This window comes from Lissotriton vulgaris, chromosome 1_1 (assembly GCF_964263255.1).
Source record: "Lissotriton vulgaris chromosome 1_1, aLisVul1.2, whole genome shotgun sequence".
NCBI classification, from domain to species: Eukaryota; Metazoa; Chordata; class Amphibia; order Caudata; family Salamandridae; genus Lissotriton; species Lissotriton vulgaris.
The window spans coordinates 801,063,845-801,081,424 of record NC_141685.1 but is presented as its reverse complement, the minus strand read 5'-3'; the positions used below and the strand labels follow the sequence as shown (position 1 = coordinate 801,081,424).

Genomic DNA, 17,580 nt, shown 5'->3' with positions numbered 1-17,580 from the left:
AGCCCGGACTCCGCCGGAGACCAGAGGCCTCTGATCTCCGCCTCCCCCATGTGGCACCTCACCCCAGAAGTGATGCATCTGTCACCACCGTGAACTCTTGTTGGGGGAGAGAGAGGGATCTGTTGTTGACCTAATCCTGGTTTGTGAGCCACCACTGCAATTGGTGTACAGTTCCCTCCGAGATCTGGACACAATCGGAAGGATTACCCGGATGCTGTGTCCATTGAAACTTCTGGTCGCACTGCAGAGCCCAAATATGTCCTCTGGCATAATCTACCAGCAGGATGCAGGAGGCCATGAGGCCCAGCAGCCTCAGGGTCATTCTCACCAAAACCCGGGATAAAGGCTAAAATATCGGTATCATAGCCCCAATATCCCGGATTCGTGGCACGGGAGGATAGGCCCGAAACTGTGCAGAATCCAGAACTGCTCTGTTGAAAAGGAGCTTCTGAGAGGGAATCAGGGCGACTTCGGCATGCTGATAGTGAACCCCAGCGAATGCAGGAGGTCTGCCGTAGTCTGGAGGTGGGAGATGACCACCTAGGGCGAGCCCGCCTTCAGCAGCCAGTCGTCAAGATAAGGCAAGACTGTAAGCCCTGATCTGTGTAGATGAGGTGCGAAAACTGCCATCACTTACGTGAATACCCGAGGAGCACTGGTAAGGCCAAAGGGGAGGACGGTAAACTGAAAATGTTCGTACCTACCATAAACTGTAGGTAACGCCGATGGGCAGGCCGGACGGGGATGTGAAAGTAAGCGTCCTGTAGGCATTTTGAACTTCTCCTTGCGGAAGAAGTGGTTCACGTCCCTGAGGTCTAAGATAGGACGCAGGCCTTTGTCCTTCTAGTGTACCGGAAAGTAGTGAGAATAGCAACCACGACTGACTTCTGGCACAGGGATTCGTTTGATGGCACCCTTGGCCAAGAGATCCATGACTTCCTAACAAAGAAGGGCAAATGATCCTCCAACACACGATGGAGTGTAGGTGGCATGGAGGGAGGGGTAGACTCGAAGGGGAGGGAGTAGCCCCTTCGCACTATTTGCAAAACCCCCCTGTCCGACGTGATGGTGCGCCAGTGGGGGAGGTGATGGCGGATCCTGCTGCCCACTGGCAACTGGTGGCCCTGAAAGGTTGGAGTAGGAAGGTTGGGAGGCTTTCAGGTACGGTACAGTTCTTGGCTTCGGCACCGATGTGTCTTTTGGTTCAGGTGCCGAAGGGTCTTTGTCTTTGGGCACCGAAGGGCGTTTTGGCTTTGGTGTCGAAGAATCCTTCGGTGTCAAAGGATGTTTCGGTGCCAATGGAGGAGGTGTAATTGGCACATGATGTTTTTTCGGCGCCGAGGCACCGGAAGGCGTAGTCTTTTTCCTCAGAGCCGAGCCCGAAGGCGGGGCGTCGGAGGGTAAATTTCGGTCTCGACTGGGCCCCATGGGCGAAGTGCCGACCGCAGCCTTTGTCTTGGGTAGTGTATGTTGTGCGGGGGCAATAGTACTCACAGGTTGTTGAGATGGAATCGAATCGTCCGAGTCCTCTGCCCCCGATATGATCTGGAGATCAGGTGAGTCTTCCTCGGCGAAGAGTGGAGCCTCATCTTCGGAGATATCTTCGATCAGATCTTCGTCCTCGGAGACGTCTTCTCCGACGATCTCCTCGTCGAAGAAGGCCTCCGGTGCTGGCGCTGATCTCCGCATTTCGTGTCGACGGGCCCTCCGATCCCAAATAGTGTTCCCTCGATCGGAAGGAGGCACAGGCTGCGCAGGTCGACTCGTCGTGCTCTGGCGAGAGACAGAGGTTGCAAACCTCGTGATGGTCGCTATGAGGGAATTTTGCTCGACATACCGGGCATCTCTTGAATGGAGTTTTGTCCATGAGGCGTAGGCCGTACAGCGCCGATAGGTCCAACGGTCCGCGTCGACGCACCGGAATGGAGCTGGTGATGTCGAAAAGTCTATTCGATGTCGAAATAAGTTTATCTAAAGTTTCTCACTTCGAAAATGTAGAAAAAGTCTTTTCTAGCCGGAGCGGAAAACTTTTATCCGAGCCCAGTGGCAGAAAAAAACAATCTGAGGATGGAGCCGATGACCATGCACAGTATTGTCCAAGGGAGGAGTCACCTATCTCGTGACTACAAAGACTTCTTCCAAGAAGACAACAACCTGCAATCATCCGAGCCCAACACCAGGTGGCGATCTATTGCTAAGTGTAGGATCTGCAGCTCATATGCCTCGAACACATCTTTGCAAGATGGTCCAGCTTCTTGGATTCCCTATCTGGGGGAGCAGTAGGGAATGCACCTTTGGAGGTAGAGCCTACTACTACCAAGCTCTCGGGGTAAGGTGTTGAGAGAGGAAAAGTGGGTTGCCCGGGGCCAGGTGGTTGCGTCGGGCAATCATCCTATCCACAGGAGCCAAGTGCCCAGAAGGATGTCTGTGAGGGCCTCATTGATTGGCAGCAGGGGCTCCGAAGAAGCAGCTACTGGCTGAAGCACCTCAGTTAGGAGGTTAGTCCTGACTGCCACTGTAGGAAGCTCAAGGCCCTAGGCCACAGCAGCCCTACGCAACACCACAGCATAGGATGCTCCCTCCTCTGTGGCCACGGTAGGGGGAGATAGTATGCCAAGGTCTGGGGAGGTATCCAAACCACTGGCGTCACCCAAATCCTCTTGCCAGTCCGGCTCCTCAAGTTGGTCAGTTAGAGGGTCACCAGACCCCTCCCAGTCCTCCTCACCCTCCTCTGGCTGCAACTGAGGGTGATAGGGAATGCCAGGAATAAACAGTGGGACACAAGTACCCTCTGGTGCCGGTACCGATGTTGCTTGATGTCGGTCCAGCGCCGTGTCCATATCAGGGGTTAGGCTGGGGTCGATGCCGGTCGGGGGAGCAACCGGCACCGTTGTCACTAGAATTGGTGCCGGGGAAGGTACTGTGAGGTCGACCAGCACTGATCCGGATCCAGGACTGGATCCCTGGTGGCCATGCGGAACCGGAGCCGCCACTATCAAAGGCCTAGGGCCCCCAGCAGAGACTGTGGGGCCCGAAGGCATACCTGCGGAGTTGGGCTGCCCAAAAATGCTGTGCAGCACTTCGTAGAACTGACAAAGCTGGGCAGGGGACGCTCCGGCTCCAGGAAAGGGAGGGAAGTGCAGAGCCGTCCCAGAAGTGGGCTTCGAAGAAGGAGCCGGAAAGTGACAATGCCCGGGTCCTGCATCGCATCGGCCGATGGACAGGGAGAAGGCGAAGAGCGACAGTGCTTCTTCGCCTTCTTCTTGCCCTTAGACTTACCCGAGGAGTACGAAGACGTTGATATCGAACAGTGTCCCCGAAAGGGCTGCTGTGGCTAGGATTGGGCCAGCTAGCCCGGCCAATCACCTCAGGTGAAACCATGTCAACTACCCCAAAGAGCTCTTATGCAAGGCCTAAGTGACATGACTCCTGACATGACTCCGAATGACACAATTCATGAGACTGTCTGATGAGGAAGTAAAAGGAAGCCTTTTGTTAAGGGACCCGGTAGGCAAGTCCCACAGGTGCTGGAGAAGATCTTGGTGTTACAGCTGGTGGGACACTCAGATCAGGAGACCCAGTAGAAAAAGGCCATGGTGAAAGACTTTAGTATTTGATCACATTGGAACCAAAGAGCATGGTAGAAGGCAGAGATCCTTGGAGGAAAAAACAAAACTACTTAAGCCTGAGGCCAACCCTGATACTTGGGCCAGGTTAAAATACATTAGCTGTGATGAAGAGGAAAGCCTGCAGGAAAAAACTCCTGAAAAAGTATGTGAACACCATGGAGTGTGAGAGCTATGCCAAAACACCACCACATGCAACCAGGAGAAGGGACGGATTCTGATCCTGCTAGCCAGCCAGATAGTGTGGTCAGGAAGTGGAGTCTAGGCATAGGTGAAGCCTCACGTGTCTGGGTGATATACCGTACACAAACCTGGAATTCTTTTTATTTTAGCGCACCTTTGTGCAAAGTAAACTCTACAGCTTCAGCGCAGCCTGCTGGACTGGACAGTCCATTACTCAATAAAAGTGAACTAAGCTTAAAAGTATTGAATTATGAAATAGAATACTTGATTCCTTGTATATTTATTTACAGCAACGTAAAAAAAATAGATAGTACCATGATATTATTGTGATCAAAAGTAGAAAAAAATATTTTTAAGTGCTGTGCATGCAATATAGTATGGAAGGAAAATACTCAATACTGTAAAATGCTTTATGCTCATAAAAACATATACACTAGCCACAGACCAAGCGACAATTAGCTGCTTCAAAATAAAATGTAATGTCTGCAGTGATCAGAAAGATTGGAGCAACCAAGATAACAGAGTGCTGGTAAGTTCACTAGAATGCAAAGCCTTCATTTTTATTAAAGGCATCTTATATAAGATGCCTTGCTTCACCAATAGCAAACAACTCTTTACCCCTTTTTCAAAAGAAATTCTTCACACGGAGACTGGGACTTCATGTACAATTATTTATTAATTTATTTATTTTTCTTTATTTAGAGCTTACTGAAAAAAAATCCATTAGCACCCCCATCATCATAAAAATGTTGGTGTCCACGACACCCCTTTCGCACTTCCTCCTAGCAGCACGCTCAAAAAATCCATTGGCTTAGCCTGAAATGTTGATGCCGCCTATACTTCTTTTCACTGCTCCCCGATCCCTGTAGTACTAAAGCCCTTCACAAAAGGTCCATGGGCGCCGGCAACATGAAATCCAACCGGCTCCAAGGGGTTGAGATGCATCATGGTTTCTGTATGACTGAAGCGGCGACTCTGAGGTTAGCAGGACATGGTAGCTTCTATCCACTGATGTAGATCTCTTCATACAAGCTCAAGCACCTGGGTGAGAGGACAGAGAAGTGTCATAAGATCGACAAAAATGAAAGACAAATGCAAATTCTCTTAACCCTCCAGCGGAGGCAGTTGGAAGATTGACACCTGAAAGTCTCTCTCTTTGAAAAGAAATTGGGATGTATGTGGCAAGCTAATACTATCCACTGTCTGTGATGGAGAAGTGATTCAACACTCCCTTGGTTGTCATGCAGAGACTGCAGAAATATTTTCCTATGATGTTATTTGAGGCTGTCTTCACACAATGCCACACTGACTTGATCCCTGAGGATTCAAGCTGGTTTTCATTTAACTCAAGGCATAACTGAGATAGTACTATTGAATAAGTTACTTACCTTCGATAATTATAGTTCTAATGGATTCTATATCTTCCTGGACATTCCTTGACTTAGTAATATCTATCAGGTGCCAGACCGTATCCAGTCAGTCAGTCAGTCAGTCAAAATATCTTTATTCGGCTTATTAAAAACCATACAAAGAAATGAACAATAAAATACATTTCATACAATATTTATCATAATACACATGATACAGAAGTCTAGTACAATTTTAAGATTTATAAAAAACTGTTTTAAGAAAAAGATGTGTTTAACATTAATAACTAATCTTGGCAGGCAGCTTTCGCCCTAGAGGCGGCTACCAGGAATTTAGCAACGCAATAAGTAATGTGAGGGTTAGGTAATAGTTGTAGATAGAGTAAAGCCGGTCTCACCTGTGTGAAGCCGGCCTCCTTGAGAATTGGCAACAAGAATTTTTTCCTAGGCTCTAAATATAAACCACAAAACATAACAAAATGCATTGTGTCCTGCACTGAGAACTGGTCACAGCTGCATGGCGGAGCTAATTCTGGTTTCTGCCAGTTATTAAAAGAGCCTAAATAATAATGCAGCAAATTAAATCTAAATTTAGTTAAAAGAAACCTGTGGAAAGGAAGTGTAACATGACCAAGGTATGGTGCAAGTGAAGGTGAAGTAAGCAGCAGGCAATGATCCCTCACTGCCGGCTTTGCTAGTTCGCTCTCTTCACGGCACATCTCCTTCCTTCCCATAAAAGACTTTTTAACTGAATCAAGATCTTGAATCCTAATGGACTCCGGAGAAGTAGAAAGCTCCGGGCGGCCTAGATCAGAAAAAGCTTTTGCTAGATAGGCCAGCCAAGGAATTTTGTTAAATTTATCAAGGGACAGCACATCAGTCAGGATCTTGTGGTTTAATGGAAGTTCTTCGTTCATCCATATTTTTAACCATAGGGTCAGAGGGGCCAGGCTCAACTTATCTGAGAGAAACTGAAGGCCAACTTCTTTATGTATGGAATACGTTGGAGTGGACTGAGGTACAGAGAGCAGGGCTCTGATGAATCCATTCTCTGCTCTCTGTATTGGCTCCACATTTGTGTATCCCCACAGTGCGGAGCCATATAGAGCAATGGCCACAGATTTGCTGTTATAGATTTTTAAGATGGCTTCCATAGGCCTGGCTCCTAGCCTGCCAGCAAAACTCAAGATTGCTGAGGATGATCGTGTGACGGCCAATCGCTTAGCTCTAACCTGTGGTCCCCAGGTCCCTTTCTGATCGAACAAAATGCCTAGATAGGGGAATGTGGATACCCTAGTGACCAAATCCCCCCTACAAGTGAATGTTTTAGTTCTCTTCCTGCGACACTCTAGGCCCACCACCATAGTGTGGGACTTGGCTACGTTTGTTTTAAGATCTAGTTGGCCCATAAACGTGCCAAAAGCATTCAATAGGCGCTGGAGGCCAACTCCCGTGCGGGCGATCAGCACGGCATCGTCCGCGTAAAGGAGTGCCGGGATCTTTGTTGCTCCTACACGCGGGACGTCGGCTTCCTGCCCCTCCAGGTGTGTGCCCAGGCCATTGATGTAGATGGTAAACAGTAAGGGGGCCAAAATGCAGCCCTGCCGCACACCCCTTAAGGATCTAAAGAGAGCGGTACACCTGCCCTCGTTAGTCACGCGTACACTCGAGAAGAGTTCTTGGTGCAGGGAGGACATAAAGGTAACCAATGCCTCATCTATGCCAATCTCCAACAAAATAGACCACAACTTGGTCCTATTGACCAAGTCGAAAGCCGAGGAGAGGTCCATGAATGCAAGATACAAAGACCCCTCCTTGGCTATAGTATATTTGGAGATCAGCAGATGTAAATTAATGCACTGTTCGATAGTACCCTTTTTTTCCCTAAATCCATATTGGATTTCGGACAATCCACCACAGCCCTCAACATTCTCCCTTAGCCTAGATAGAAGGACTCTGCCTAGATTTTTTACCGAAGAATCTAGGAGGGATATAGGCCTATAACAGCCTGGGTCATCCCGCTGGCCTTTTTTAAAAATGGGGACAATGGTAGAGATGTTCCATGATGCAGGTGCGAGATTATCATTCACTGCATTAAACACATTTGTCAAGACTTCAGCCCACAGTTTCGGGGAATACATGAAGAAGTCGGCAGGCACGCCGTCAGGACCAGGTGCCTTGTGCTTTGTGGTGGACATGATGGCTTTCTCCACCTCATCTTGATTAAAGATAATGGGGCAGGTGGCTGATCTTGTCAACAGGGCGTCTGTAGTTACATCAGCAATATCCCCATAGACATTTTTAAAGTGGGATAACCATTTATCATCAGGAATAACGCAGTCCATGATGTCATTATCATCATCTGAGAAGAAAGGCTGTTTAATGATCTCCCAGAATTTTTTGCTATTCTTCAGGACTGCCGCCGAAAGGAGGTCTTCCCATGCTTCTTGTTTAATGGTGTCCTTTCGTTTTTTTATTGCTAATTTGTAGATTTTCCTGAGTCTGGTAATCTCATCATTTGCCCTAGGGATACCTTTTAGAGCTACCAGTAATGATCTATGGGCTTTAGAACATGCTGAATCGAACCAGCGCTTATTTCCTGGAATTACGTTTTTAGTCTTTACCAAGAGGTCCTGTGACACCTGCACACATATGGCTTCAAACGCCTCTACAATTTCTTGACCCTGTGCGCAAGGATTTTTGCAAACCTCAACCTGCCCCTTAATCTTTGAAAAGTTTTCGGCATAAAATTTTTCTGGGACCACCTTTGCCCATTTCAAGCGTCTTCCTTGGCCAGTTGTCCTTAATGGATGGGTGGTTACTTTCAGTGGGGATGGTCCTATATTGCCTCCCCAAGCCACTTCTAACTCTACAGGGTTATGGTCACTAAAGTGTGATTGTGTGGTGCGATAGGCATTGACCCGTGTAAGGGTGCTTAGGGATACGAATATATAGTCAATAATAGTGCCATGTAGGATACCAGTGAAAGTTGGCTGTCTAATGCCACCATCTGGTTCATAGAGGTCAAAATTGGCAAGAAAGTCCTCCAGTTCCTCTCCCTCAGTGGAATGTTCAAAGTGGGGTCCCTCGGGCCCATCGTCCCCATCAGGACTACTTCTCCTGCAATTTAGATTGCACGGATGAATGTTAAAATCGCCTAATAAAATATAATCTGTATCAAGCGTTTTGTTCTGACTGACCGTGTTTAAAATCCTATCCAGATCAATAATATTACGGCCTCTGATCACTGTTCCCTGAGTTATAAAAATTTATAAAGATAGTCCTACTGGTGTTTTTAATCACTCTTTCGACCAACAGGATGTTGGGGGAGCCAGTGTCGATCTGCCTGCAACTACCCTTTAAGTCTAGAGAAAACAGAAATAAAAGGCCTCCCTTGGCCCTCCCCATACGACTATGGACAGCAGCTTTGGTGAAACTGATAAACCCGTCCCACCACAGATTGTCAGAAGTGTCCCACGTTTCCTGAAGGGCAATAATGTGGTGGCCTAGGACGAAGCTTGACCAAGATTTATCCTCACGTTTACCATTTAACCCCGCAATATTCCAGCTCATTAGCCTACAGGAATCCCTGGAAGTCTCAGGTACTAGGCACGGAACTGATGCCACATCCAATTGTTGGGCTGTGACATCTATCCCCTGGTTTGTGACCTCTGTATGTCAGTCACAGTCGTTTAGGCCCGACAAAACCCCGTATCTGTTTCCCATCCCCAATCCCCAGTCAAAGGGAGTGGGCACTTGACCCCATCCGTTTGCTACTGGATTCCACATAGGCTGGGGAGTATTAGGTCGCATTGAAAAATGTTCATTCCCTTGCCTAGACATAAACCCATTGCCCTGGCCTCTATTATCATAACCTGGAGTATGTGGTCCCCACCTATTTATATTGGGCCAAAGTGGCCCTGGTGTTCTGGCCATTGGCCCATACGGGAAGTTGTGTTGCCTTAACCCACGGCTACTCATGGGGCGAGAATGGTTGTTGTTGAATCTGGGCCTAGTTTCCCCACCCCAGTGAGCAATTCTATCGTTTCTTCTGGGCCTGGGGATATTAGAAGAAGTCGCCATCTGGGTCTCAGTGTAAAAGAATTTCAGGGTAAGGGGAATTATGGATCCAGTTCTACGTTGCGGAGGGAGGATATTAGCGAGGATGTTAGGGAGTACTTCTGCGCTAGCAAAATTTAATATAACACAGTCCCCATTGAATTTCTTAATCTTATTCCCAATCCATGATACCCTCCTTGCCATGACAATTTCCCCGGCTAGCTGATCCGCTCCCTGGTCTGCCATGCGCATATTATTGGTAAGCCAATATAAAGCTTTGTCCTTAAGGCCTTGAGCGGATTCTTTTTGCTCCTGAGATAAAGCAGGGACATTCGCCAATACCAGGACTAATGGTGAGGCTTCCAAAATAAATTGTGAGGAGTCATCCCCTAGGTGCAATGGGGTTGGTGCCATAGGTTGTGACGTGGGGGCCTCTCTAGTTACATCGTGGGTGGGCACAGGTGGTAGCAATTGGCCATCCAAGATGGGCTGTTGTTGGATGTCCGTAGTGCCTGGGACAACACCCTGATCTTCCTCCATGGCAACTACAGGTTTGCAAACTTCGTTGGCTAAGTTCTCCAAGTCATTCGCCAACTTACTTTGCAACCCTCCCATCTTTTTTATTTCAGATGTTAATTTATCGATCTTCCCTATAAGAGGCTTGATGATGGTTTTAATTTTGATGTCTATCATGTCTGAAATCCTATTAAATAGGTCATCATCAATAATTTGTCTAAGCTCATCCACGTCTTCGCGCTCCACATTTTTCCCTTTATGTCTAGGGGGTGAGTTAATCTTTTTCTTTCCTAGCTGTTTTCCCCCCCTTTTGGCTTGAGCTTTTCTACAGTTTCTCACAGGATGCATAACAGGGGAAGAAGATGAGGGAATCTCCGCGACAGTATTTTGCTGCTGCTCTGAGTCAGACACGACCTTTGTTGACTGGTCAGCTAACAAATCAGAGTTTCCGTCATCTACTTCCAAATTAATTAAGTTAGCATCAGGTATGAGGATTGAGGGTTCAGGCAATGGGGTATCAGGAGTTTGTGTGCTGGGGTCAGGGCTCAATGGGGGCAAAATTGGCGATTGACTCAAACCCAAGGATTCCCTTCTGTCATTGTTTATCTTTTTGACCACTTGTACTAGAAAGGAGTCAAGGGTTTTAAGTGGTGCTGGGGTGACAGAGGCCGATTTTTTAGGCATAGTTACAAGTGAGTGAGGATAGGTTCAGAGGTCACAAACTACACAAGTAAATGCTATAGGGAAATAAAAGCAGGATACAAATGTAGCAAAGCAAAAATTAAAATGGTATCATGCAGCTTGTGCACTTTATAGATTAGATGAACTCGGACCCTCGGTCAATTACAAGAAATGCCAAGGTTCGAATGTGTGGAAATCTTAGAGGTAGCCTAAAGTCAAACCCAAACGATCTTAATGAGCCACCTATGGGGCAAGATCAATCAGCAGGAAAAACGTCTAGTAAGACCATGTATTCTAAATTTTAGTCCTATTACGTAGCGTTTACCACCCCCTACTAGACCTTATACCTGGGCGATTCAGTGGGGGCTCGTAAAAACCCCACTGACCCCCGTCTGGCAACAAGGAGAAGAATGGAGGAACGCTATAGGTGATGCACCAGGCGACAGTGTTCAGGGGCAAAGAATATCGGAAGTCCACGAATTTTAACTTTTAAGTAAAAACAGTACCTTGGCTATACCGTGATGTGGGATGTTAAGGAGTGGGCCCAGCCCGGCCTCCTTCGGCCACGGACGGCCACAGACGGTCCCGCCCTTGTCCCGGGCTTCTCCCGGGACGCTCCCGCACTCTCCCGCTTAGCGGGTACTGACCTTCCCTTATATAGGTAGTCCGTAGGGTTACAGGCGGGGCGTGTGTCCAGGGAGAGCGGCCAGGTGACGAGAGGCGCGGTGTGCAGGGGCTTCTGGGATTTGAAGTCCTGCCCCGCACGCTCGCAGCCCTGGACCTTCACACGCTGCTACAACAAAGCTCCCCTGTGGCGCTGGTGCGCAGCGGGACCCGCGAAGCGGGTTCCGCAAGTTGTAATCCTGGCAGAAGGGAGAAAGGCGTCCAAGCAAAGTCCACGACCCACAACAAACGATCTGCTACAAGTGCTGAGGTATCCCACGGCGATCTGTCCTCTCGAGCCTTTTAAGGGTTACAGGCGGGGCGTGTGTCCAGGGAGAGCGGCCAGGTGACGAGAGGCGCGGTGTGCAGGGGCTTCTGGGATTTGAAGTCCTGCCCCGCACGCTCGCAGCCCTGGACCTTCACACGCTGCTACAACAAAGCTCCCCTGTGGCGCTGGTGCGCAGCGGGACCTGCGAAGCGGGTTCCGCAAGTTGTAATCCTGGCAGAAGGGAGAAAGGCGTCCAAGCAAAGTCCACGACCCACAACAAACGATCTGCTACAAGTGCTGAGGTATCCCACGGCGATCTGTCCTCTCGAGCCTTTTAAGGGTTACAGGTGGGGCGTGTGTCCAGGGAGAGCGGCCAGGTGACGAGAGGCGCGGTGTGCAGGGGCTTCTGGGATTTGAAGTCCTGCCCCGCACGCTCGCAGCCCTGGACCTTCACACGCTGCTACAACAAAGCTCCCCTGTGGCGCTGGTGCGCAGCGGGACCCGCGAAGCGGGTTCCGCAAGTTGTAATCCTGGCAGAAGGGAGAAAGGGGTCCAAGCAAAGTCCACGACCCACAACAAACGATCTGCTACAAGTGCTGAGGTATCCCACGGCGATCTGTCCTCTCGAGCCTTTTAAGGGTTACAGGCGGGGCGTGTGTCCAGGGAGAGCGGCCAGGTGACGAGAGGCGCGGTGTGCAGGGGCTTCTGGGATTTGAAGTCCCGCCCGGCACGCTCGCAGCCCTGGACCTTCACACGCTGCTACAACAAAGCTCCCCTGTGGCGCTGGTGCGCAGCGGGACCCGCGAAGCGGGTTCCGCAAGTTGTAATCCTGGCAGAAGGGAGAAAGGGGTCCAAGCAAAGTCCACGACCCACAACAAACGATCTGCTACAAGTGCTGAGGTATCCAGTAGGCACACCACTTCAATAATCCCTCTGCCTCCCCAGGATTTAACAATATCAGCCTGATTAGAGCACACTTGGCATGCTGGCATCAATTCTTTATTTTTTTGCACCCAAACGAGGTGAGCAGCGAGGAACAAAATAGAGCTTAAACTGCAGCAGGCAATAGAGTGGTAGAACTGTAAAATATCACCAATCTTATTATTGTTTCTAGAACTATCTCAGAGGTTAGAAGGATGAAGAATCTGCAGGAAGCCAAAACACCTACCAGAACTAAATTTACCCAAGGTGACCACCTCTGCCGAAGGATTCTTCTTTCTGCAGATTCCTGGCCTCCCGAATGAGTCTCCTAGCAGTGTCCAATGGGAAGCTAGACTTGGAAGCGCAGTTTTGCCAAGGAAATCATCGTAAGGCTCTTGCAAAGTATCCATCACTCTGTGTTAGAGGTGCTATAAAGTAGTGTTTAGTAAAGGTATGCAGAGACGTTTAATCGCAGCTGAGCAAATATCAGCCCCAGGATGCACTAGTGAGAAAACTGGAAGAGTGAGCAAGAACGCTTGCTGGAGGGTCTTTTTAGGTCTTGGACCGCAGGCTGCGCTTGCGCAGTCTCGCTCCGAGATTTAATGTGTCTTAGTATGGGGGCTTGAACCCGCCCCTCTTCTCCATTGGCTGGCTTCCTAAACGGAGGCCAGCCATTGGAGGATAGGGGCGTCACTCCATTCAAGCCCCATCTTTTTCGGATTCGGGGGCGTGTTTTTTGCAGTTTTTAACTCCGTGACATCATCCGTCACTCAACAGCAAAAACCACTCCCACGAATGCAAAAATGTTGGTGCTTTTCTGACGCCATTTCTGCCCGACCGCCGTAAGAAGTCGAGAAGCTGCCAAGTCCTCCGGTGAGTGCATGCTGTCCTGCCCCCTCGTTGCTTGCTGTCCTGCCCCCCCTCGTTGCTCGTGCTTGCTGTCCTGCCCCCCTCGTTGCTCGTGCTTGCTGTCCTGCCCCCTTCGTTGCTTGTGCTTGCTGTCCTGCCCCTCCTCATTGCTTGTGCTTGCTATCTTGCCCCCTCGTTGCTTGTGCTTGCTGTCCTGCCCCTCGTTGCTCATGCTTGATTTCCTGCCCCCTCGTTGCTCATGCTTGATTTCCTGCCCCCTTGTTGCTTGTGCTTGCTGTCTTACCCCCCTCGTTGCTTGTGCTTGCTGTCCTGCCCCCTTGTTGCTCGTGCTTGCTCTCCTGCCCCCCTTGTTGCTTGCTGTCCTGCCCCCTCGTTGCTCGTGCTTGCTCTCCTGCCCCCCTCGTTGCTTGTGCTTGCTCTCCTGCCCCCCCCCCTCGTTGCTTGTGCTTGCTGTCCTGCCCCCTCGTTGCTTGTGCTTGCTGTCCTGCCCCTCGTTGCTCATGCTTGATTTCCTGCCCCCTCGTTGCTCATGCTTGATTTCCTGCCCCCTTGTTGCTTGTGCTTGCTGTCTTACCCCCTTGTTGCTTGTGCTTGCTATCCTGCCCCCTCGTTGCTTGTGCTTGCTCTCCTGCCCCCCCTTGTTGCTTGCTGTCCTGCCCCCTCGCTGCTCGTGCTTGCTCTCCTGCCCCCCTTGTTGCTTGCTGTCCTGCCCCCTCATTGCTCGTGCTTGCTGTCCTGCCCCTTCGTTGCTTGTGCTTGCTCTCCTGCCCCCCCTCGTTGCTTGTCCTTGCTGTCCTGCTCCCTCGTTGCTCGTGCTTGCTGTCCTGCCCCCTCGTTGCTCATGCTTGATTTCCTGCCCCCCTGTTGCTTGTGCTTGCTGTCTTACCCCCTCGTTGCTTGTGCTTGCTGTCCTGCCCCCTCGTTGCTCGTGCTTGCTCTCCTGCCCCCCTTGTTGCTTGCTGTCCTGCCCCCTCGTTGCTCAAGCTTGCTCTCCTGCCCCCCTCGTTGCTTGTGCTTGCTGCCCTGCCCCCTCGTTGCTCGTGCTTGCTCTACTACCCCCCCTAGTTGCTTGTGCTTGATCCCCTGCCCCCCTCGTTGCTTGTGCTTGCTCTCCTGCCCCCCCTCGTTGCTTGTGCTTGCTCTCCTGCCCCCCTCGTTGCTTGTGCTTGCTGTCTTGCCCCTTTGTTGCTTGTGTTTGCTGTCCTGTCCCCTCGTTGCTTGTGCTTGCTGTCCTGCCCCCCTCGTTGCTTGTGCGTGCTGTCCTGCCACCTCGTGCTTGCTGTCCTGTCCCCTCGTTGCTTGTGCTTGCTGTCCTGCCCCCCCCTCGTTGCTTGTGCTTGCTCTCCTGCCCCCCTCGTTGCTTGTGCTTGCTCTCTTGCACCTCGTTCCTTGTGCTTGCTCTCCTGCCCCCCTCGTTGCTTGTGCTTGCTGTCCTGCCCCCTCGTTGCTTGTTCTCCTGCCCCTGCTCCCTCGTTGCTCGTGCTTGCTGTCCTGCCCCCTTGTTGCTCGTGCTTGATTTCCTGCCCCCATTGTTGCTTGTGCTTGCTGTCCTGCCCCCCCCTTGTTGCTTGTGCTTGCTCTCCTGCCCCCCTCGTTGCTTGTGCTTGCTGTCTTGCCCCCTCGTTGCTTGTGCTTGCTGTCTTGCCCCCTCATTGCTTGTGCTTGCTGTCTTGCCCCCTCATTGCTTGTGCTTGCTCTCCTGCCCCCCCTCGTTGCTTGTGCTTGCTGTCCTGCCCCCTCGTTGCTCGTGCTTGCTGTCCTGCCCGCTTGTTGCTCGTGCTTGCTTTCCTGTCCCCCCTCGTTGCTTGTGCTTGCTGTCCTGCCCCTCGTTGCTTGTGCTTGCTGTCCTGCCCCCCCTCTTTGCTTGTGCTTGCTGTCCTGCCCCCTCTTTGGTTGTGCTTGCTCTCCTGCCCCCCCTCGTTGCTTGTGCGTGCTGTCCTGCCACCTCGTGCTTGCTGTCCTGCCCCCTTGTTGCTTGTGCTTGCCCCCTCGTTGCTCATGCTTGATTTCCTGCCCCCTTGTTGCTTGTGCTTGCTGTCTTACCCCCCTCGTTGCTTGTGCTTGCTGTCCTGCCCCCTTGTTGCTCGTGCTTGCTCTCCTGCCCCCCTTGTTGCTTGCTGTCCTGCCCCCTCGTTGCTCATGCTTGCTCTCCTGCCCCCCTCGTTGCTTGTGCTTGCTCTCCTGCCCCCCCCCTCGTTGCTTGTCCTTGCTGTCCTGCTCCCTCGTTGCTCGTGCTTGCTGTCCTGCCCCCTCGTTGCTCATGCTTGATTTCCTGCCCCCTTGTTGCTTGTGCTTGCTGTCTTACCCCATTGTTGCTTGTGCTTGCTATCCTGCCCCCTCGTTGCTCGTGCTTACTCTCCTGCCCCCCTTGTTGCTTGCTGTCCTGCCCCCTCGCTGCTCGTGCTTGCTCTCCTGCCCCCCTTGTTGCTTGCTGTCCTGCCCCCTCGTTGCTCGTGCTTGCTGTCCTGCCCCTTCATTGCTTGTGCTTGCTCTCCTGCCTCCCCTCATTGCTTGTCCTTGCTGTCCTGCTCCCTCGTTGCTCGTGCTTGCTGTCCTGCCCCCCGTTGCTCATGCTTGATTTCCTGCCCCCCTGTTGCTTGTGCTTGCTGTCTTACCCCCTCGTTGCTTGTGCTTGCTGTCCTGCCCCCTCGTTGCTCGTGCTTGCTCTCCTGCCCCCCTTGTTGCTTGCTGTCCTGCCCCCCTCGTTGCTTGTGCTTGCTGCCCTGCCCCCTCGTTGCTCGTGCTTGCTCTCCTACCCCCCCTAGTTGCTTGTGCTTGCTCTCCTGCCCCCCTCGTTGCTTGTGCTTGCTGTCTTGCCCCTTTGTTGCTTGTGTTTGCTGTCCTGTCCCCTCGTTGCTTGTGCTTGCTGTCCTGCCCCCCCTCGTTGCTTGTGCGTGCTGTCCTGCCACCTCGTGCTTGCTGTCCTGCCCCCTCGTTGCTTGTGCTTGCTGTCCTGCCCCCCCCTTGTTGCTTGTGCTTGCTCTCCTGCCCCCCCTCGTTGCTTGTGCTTGCTCTCTTGCACCTTGTTGCTTGTGCTTGCTCTCCTGCCCCCCTCGTTGCTTGTGCTTGCTGTCCTGCCCCCTCGTTGCTTGTGCTTTCTCCCCTGCCCCCTCATTGCTTGTGCTTGCTCTCCTGCCCCTGCTCCCTCGTTGCTCGTGCTTGCTGTCCTGCCCCATTGTTGCTCGTGCTTGATTTCCTGCCCCCATTGTTGCTTGTGCTTGCTGTCCTGCCCTCCCCCCTTGTTGCTTGTGCTTGCTCTCCTGCCCCCCTCGTTGCTTGTGCTTGCTGTCTTGCCCCCTCGTTGCTTGTGCTTGCTGTCTTGCCCCCTCATTGCTTGTGCTTGCTCTCCTGCCCACCCTCGTTGCTTGTGCTTGCTGTCCTGCCCCCTCGTTGCTCGTGCTTGCTGTCCTGCCCGCTTGTTGCTCGTGCTTGCTTTCCTGTCCCCCCTCGTTGCTTGTGCTTGCTGTCCTTCCCCTCGTTGCTTGTGCTTGCTGTCCTGCCCCCCCTCTTTGCTTGCTCTCCTGCCCCCCCTCGTTGCTTGTGCGTGCTGTCCTGCCACCTCGTGCTTGCTGTCCTGCCCCCTCGTTGCTTGTGCTTGCCCCCTCGTTGCTTGTGCTTGCTGTCCTGCCCCCCTCGTTGCTTGTGCTTACTCTCCTGCCCCCCTCGTTGCTTGTGCTTGCTCTCTTGCACCCCTTCGTTGCTTGTGCTTGCTCTCCTACCCCCCTCGTTGCTTGTGCTTGCTGTCTTGCCCCCTCGTTGCTTGTGCTTGCTCTCCTGTCTCTGCCCCCTCATTGCTTGTGCTTGCTGTCCTGCCCCCTTATTGCTTGTGCTTGCTCTCCTGTCTCCCCGTTGCTTGTGCTTGCTGTCCTGCCCCCTCGTTGCTTCTGCTTGCTGTCCTGCCCCCTCGTTGCTCGTGCTTGCTCTCCTGCCCCCCTCGTTGCTTGTGCTTGCTCTCCTGCCCCCTTCGTTGCTTGTGCTTGCTCCCTTTCCCCTCGTTGGTTGTGCTTGCTCTCCTGCCCCCCCGCCACTGGTGTGCTTGCTCTCCTGCCCCCCCTTGTTGCTTGTGCTTGCTCTCCTGCCCCCCCCTTGTTGCTTGTGCTTGCTGTCCTGCCCCCTCGTTGCTTGTGCTTGCTGTCTTGCCCCCTCGTTGCTTGTGCTTGCTGTCCTGCCCCCTCGTTGCTTGTGCCTGCTCTCCCGCCCCCCGTTGCTTGTGCTTGCTGTCCTGCCCCCTCGTTGCTTGTGCTTGCTGTCCTGACCCCTCGTTGCTTGTGCTTGCTGTCCTGCCCCCTCGTTCCTTGTGCTTGCTGTCCTGCCCCCTCGTTCGTTGTGCTTGCTCTCCTGCCCTGCTATTGGCATTGTAAATGACAATGCCATTTATTTATGTTAAAAAAAATATATAAATAAAAATAATGTCATGAGCAATGAC

General features: G+C 51.7%; 1 protein-coding gene across 1 annotated transcript in view; it reads right to left on the bottom strand.

Moving 5' to 3' along the window:
* Positions 1-4,461: 4,461 nt before the first annotated feature.
* Positions 4,462-17,580, bottom strand: part of COP1 (COP1 E3 ubiquitin ligase) — a 917,107-nt gene continuing 903,988 nt past the window's right edge. The window contains exon 20 of the mRNA XM_086956597.1: positions 4,462-4,850. Coding sequence (XP_086812723.1) covers positions 4,833-4,850 — 18 coding nt within the window. The 3' untranslated portion in view covers positions 4,462-4,832. The remainder of the gene's footprint in view (positions 4,851-17,580) is intronic.